The sequence below is a fragment of the Rhincodon typus genome, unplaced genomic scaffold (genome assembly GCF_021869965.1).
Source record: "Rhincodon typus isolate 14 unplaced genomic scaffold, sRhiTyp1.1 hic_rhity00001929, whole genome shotgun sequence".
Lineage (NCBI taxonomy): Eukaryota > Metazoa > Chordata > Chondrichthyes > Orectolobiformes > Rhincodontidae > Rhincodon > Rhincodon typus.
This window is the reverse complement of record NW_025967567.1, coordinates 3,834-9,075: the sequence shown is the minus strand read 5'-3', so window position 1 is coordinate 9,075 and position 5,242 is coordinate 3,834. Positions and strand designations below refer to the sequence as shown.

General features: G+C 40.1%; 1 protein-coding gene across 1 annotated transcript in view; it reads right to left on the bottom strand.

The window, feature by feature from the left end:
- The window catches only part of LOC109928249 (mitotic checkpoint serine/threonine-protein kinase BUB1 beta), a gene marked incomplete at both ends in the record, with an annotated part of 20,358 nt that extends 15,583 nt beyond the window's left edge, over positions 1 to 4,775 (bottom strand). The window contains one exon of the mRNA XM_048592855.1: positions 4,723 to 4,775. Within this exon, the coding sequence (XP_048448812.1) occupies positions 4,723 to 4,775 (53 nt within the window). The remainder of the gene's footprint in view (positions 1 to 4,722) is intronic.
- Positions 4,776 to 5,242: the final 467 nt, after the last annotated feature.

The following is a 5,242-nucleotide window of genomic DNA, read 5'->3' as shown; positions in this document are numbered from 1 at the left end:
AAGGGGCAAAGTTTGAATATACATCTCTCATTTACAATTGTTAGAAATGCAAACAAGCCACAATAATGTCGACTACTTAACATTTCCAGGCCCTTTCAATAAATCATTAAAAAATACAAGTGAACCTTCCCATGGATTCAATGCATTGCCTAAATTCGCAAGAAACTAGGGTACAAAAGACCCTAATCTATGAATCCGGGTAAAGCTCCCTACTGGTTGGAATCATACTGACACAAAAGGATGATAGTTGTGGCCGTTGGAGAGCAGTCATCTCAGCTCCAAGACATCTCTGCAGGAGTTCCTCTCGGTAGAGACGAAACCCAAAACATCTTCGGATGCTTCATCCGTGACCTTTCCTCCGTCATAAAGGTCAGAAGAAGTAGGGATGTTCACCAATGCTGGCACAATGTTCAGCACCTTTCATAACTCCTCATACTGAAGCTGTCCATGTTCAAATGCAACAAGCTCTGGACAATTTTAAGGCTGATCAATGGCAAGTAACATTCGCACCATACAAATGCCAGCAATGACCATCTCCAATAAGAGATAGACAATCTAATCACTGCCATTTGATATTCAAATGGTGTTACCATCACTGAACTCCCCACTATCAAAAAAATTGTGGCAGGCTACCATTGACCAGAAACTCAACAAGACTCACCACATAAACACAGCTTTAAAAGCTAGTCAGAGGCTACGAATACTGCAACAAGTAACTCACCTCCTGACTCTCAAAAGCTTGACCATGACCTACAAGGCTCAAGTCAATGTGATGAAATACACCCCACTTGCCTGGATGGGTGCAGTTCCAACACTCAAGGAGCTTGACACCACCCAGGGCAAAGCAGTCTGCTTGATTGGCACCACATCCACATGCATCGACCACCAATGCTCAGTAGCAGTGTGTACTATCTACAAGGTGCAGAAGTTCAAAAATCCTTAAATAGCATCTTCCAAATCCATGACCACCTCCATCTAGAAGGTTAAGGGCAGCAGGTACATAGGATCACCATCACCTGCAAGTTCCACTTCAAGTCATTCACCATTTCCTCATTTTCACCAAGTCAAAATCTCTCCCTAAGGGTATTGAGTCATATTACAGCACTTAGACAGCAGTGATTCAAGAACGCAGTTTACCGTCACCTTAACGGCAACTCAGGACAGGCAATAAATGCAGGGTTAGCCAGCAACACCCAAGTCCCACCAGTGATGCAAAATGGCTGAAGTCACTTCGGCTTGCTAGCAGAAACACACAGCAAGTCCCTGCTTCAGGTCACCCCACTTAAAAATTGTTCAGTTTAAGCAGTTTCTTTTTCAGAGCCTACTTTTCCAGTTTACCTTTATTTCAGCTTCTAGTTTGTTGCATTGTCATCAGTATTCTTAACACACGCATTGCACTGTCCCTCATTTAACATTCTGGCACCAGATTTGTAAAGAAAGGTACATGCATTCGATTGAAATTTGATTTTTTTTTGAAAAACACAAAAGCAAACTTCTGAAGAATGAATACACAAAGATGTTTTTCTATATGCAAAGAGGCACAAGCACAGCTGCTCATTTGTTAAGAAAGGCAGCATTCAGATGCTCTTGACACCCTCAAGCAGATTTTATTTTTAAAGCCCCAGGTGTCCATTAGTAAGGCCAGAAGCTTAAAAAGTCAGAGGCATTTGCTATTGTACAATTAAAATGATTTTCCACATCTTGGTTTATTTAGGCAAAAAAATACAGGGTGCTACTCAGGAGGTAGACGCTACAGCTGTCCAATTAATTTTGGAAGCCTTCAGCCCCACAATTGCTTCTTGTGCATGTCTGGAGCAGGAGAAGAAACACCTAGTTAAAAATCCCTAATTCCTGACTTGTGATTTAGTGCTGCAATCCCCTGGAATCCCTTTAAACACAGGTTGGAAGGGTCCAGCAAGTGGTGGCAGTGAGCCTGCTGCACAAAGAAAGCAAATTAGAAAAATCAGCCTTGCAGTGAAATTTGATCTTTTAAAATGTTGAGGTGGAGAAATAGCTAGCAGCTTTAAATGGTGACAGGTTGAGCCTGTATCGAAGATTAAAATCAGTATCATATGACTGCTTAGTTTGATGCAAGAAAAAGTGAAAAATCTGATAGAAGACTTGCTGAATGAGGTAGTTGAGCCTTCCATTAGAAAATTTCAATGCTAGTTACAGATAGTTTCAGTATCGAGGTGTTAAAATGTCTGATGAACTGCAGCTAGTACTGCTGCAGAAGCAGATGATGGATTTCCTGCCTATTTGAAGAAGGTGGCTACCTATCAGAATCATTTCAATCTTAAAAACACAGGGCTTGTTCAGAAGCATATGCCACACAAAACACACGCTTGAAAGATGGCACCCAGATTTAAAGCTGCCAAAGATTATCTTACTGCTCTACTTTATGGAAATGCTGCATAAGAATCCAAAGTTTAAATCTTCCATGATGTATCAGTCCAAGACACAATAGTATTGACAACTTATCCTAAGGATAAGCATTCATCATAGCATTCAAATTAAAAGCTGAATGCTTTGAATGATGGGGTCACTTTCAAGAATGGTTCACTCTATGCTGTCCTTGCTTGAAAGGCATATTGCAGAAAAAATCTTCCGATGCTCTTGAATAATTGGCCAGGTCCTTGATGAATATCATCCTTGATAAAATGACTGAAAATAAATTAATTTTCCTGCCACCCAACAATTTCATGGATTCCTAGAACAGCAACATTAAAGGTATGGTATAGGTAAGAGGTCCTTTACTTAACTCAAGGCAACAGATTGTGAGAACACACCAGTCAAGGAATTTTTACGTGGCTTCATCCTCAAGGGTATCTTGAATACTGCTGATTCATGGGAAGAAGTCACATTGACTTGCCTGAAGGACTGTGATGGAAACTGTGGTCCAAATAGGTCAGTGGCCATGAAGATTTCATAATGCTGTCATGGAAGTTCAGCATGAAATCAACACCTTGGTGACCATTGATGAAATGGAGGAAGCTGATATGGTGGAATTACTTGTATTCTGTGGAAAGGAATGATTTAAAGAAGACTTAATGCATCTAGACTGTCAGCCTTTGAAGAGGTTGACTACACTGAAACACTGTCTACTCGGTTTGGTTAACAAGAGGTTTCCAACTTACAGAAGAGGCAAATGGACGTGGAGGATGACCCAGAGGATGCAGCACCAAAACAAACAGTAGGATCAATGATGTAACTGCCATAGAACGATCGACTGAAAGCTAAAAAATTCAGATAATTTGAATAAACTTTAAAGTTATGATGATCCTGGTCCCTCATTCCATTAATTCCACCAGGAACTGGTTGTTGCCCGCTGCCTTCAATTCAAAATGAAAAATCATTCCTCACTTTAATCATCGAGCTTCTGAAGAGAACCAGGATCTCAAACTAAGATCATGTCATCATCAGGTACTTCAAACCACCACCAGTGTCTTCAAAATGCCTTCAAGTCTAGCAAAAAGATGAGGCGACAGCAGGTCTTCTTTCAAGCTAATGTGCCTAGCATCATATGCAGCATCACGGAAACACCTTAAGCATATCCTCAAAGCATCCATTTCAAGATCAAGCATCTCCCTCCAACTCATTGTGGCCAAACAAAATGGGAGAATTAATATTTTGAAAGGTACCAAAAAAGGGATTTCATCGGGAATATGAAGAGACAAGTCAAAATGACGGAGTGCAAAAACCTCCAAGCAACTGATCTACCTGAACTTCCAAGCAAAACCTGCAGATTACTCAATGGCTGAAAAATCCATCTCCAAATGGATTGAGCCAGAGAGGAAGCAAGTCATCCTCAAACCAGAGAGACTGCTCAAGAGCCTATTATTAGTGGATCCAATATGAATTTATACAGTATTTCATTAAAATGTGACTTTTTTTTGCAAATCACTTAGCCAGAATGCACATTGCATACATATACAAAATCTTTCAACTTGTCACTTTATCCAGGTAAGAAACGTCCAAAAGGGAGCTGCTGTACATGCCACCATGACAACGTTACAGGTATATGCTTCACCAGGATGCAAGTGCTGTAGTGTGGGTAGGATTGCCATTTTCTGGTTGAACTGGAAAAGACTCTTTAGTAAGCAATATATAGTTGATTGCATCTCTGGAACTATTTACATTACAATGTTATGCATATATTACAGACTATTGGGAGGACCAGGTCTGACTCTTTCAAGATCCTTAGCTACTCTCAATCAGTCCACATGACACCACAATGAGTGCCTGAAGAGCCACCCAATCAGCATTGACCCCCATCAGATTCATATGCAACAGAACCCAGTTCCAGATTAACTGCTGATTCGCAAAGTTGTTTCACTTAGTCATGATTTAAGAATGCAATCTCAACTTTCAGTGAGGTCATACTGTACATTCACATGCAAGGACTCATTCTCTGCAAAAACAATTGGTTCAGTCTGTCCCTTTTCTTTTTGAATTACCCAGAAACACAAGGTGTCAGTCAGAGTAGACTTGCCAATCAATCAGCATCCTTTCACCCTTCCCACATCCCATCCCCACCCAATCATGGTATAAACTGTTGTGAATAGTTTGAAACTTAGTATTCTTACGATGGTCCTGATGAGCGCAAGATGAAGAGCTTCAAAATGCTTCTCAGCATTACTCTGTACGTGTGTGTATGTTATATGCAAATTGTGTCAAATTATGAAGACTGAGTAATATAGGGCAGAACAAATAATTAGTTACCTGTGCAATCTGACACATTCGTATTTTTCAGCCTCAATGCATTTTCATTCAATCTGAAAGAGTGGGTCATCAAAACAAATTAACTTTGTAGACAACAGAACCTGAAAATGAAATATCAGCACCTTCCTGAAATTCAGTAGGTGAACACTGTTCAAAATAGGAAGAAAGAGTTGGCAAGTTGCTATTATCACTGTTCCAAACTTTGCCTGAGAGTCAGTGGATATCTAGCCCAAAACATATTGAAGTCTACATCTAAAATTTTGGAAGAATGGTCATTTGGTAATGATAAGTCACAGTAAACAGTAAACACCATATAGCTTAGATTACAACTGCTGCTATTGAACATCAAGGGCAACAGGTGGATACTAACCATTCTGAGCCACACACTGTCCTGACTACATCACATTTTATTTACTGCTGAGGCCAAAACCCTGGAAACTCTTTCTTATAACATTTACTTGGAGTCTCTTAAGAAACTTACTTCTGTGCTTATATTCTATTATACTATCCATAGTGACCA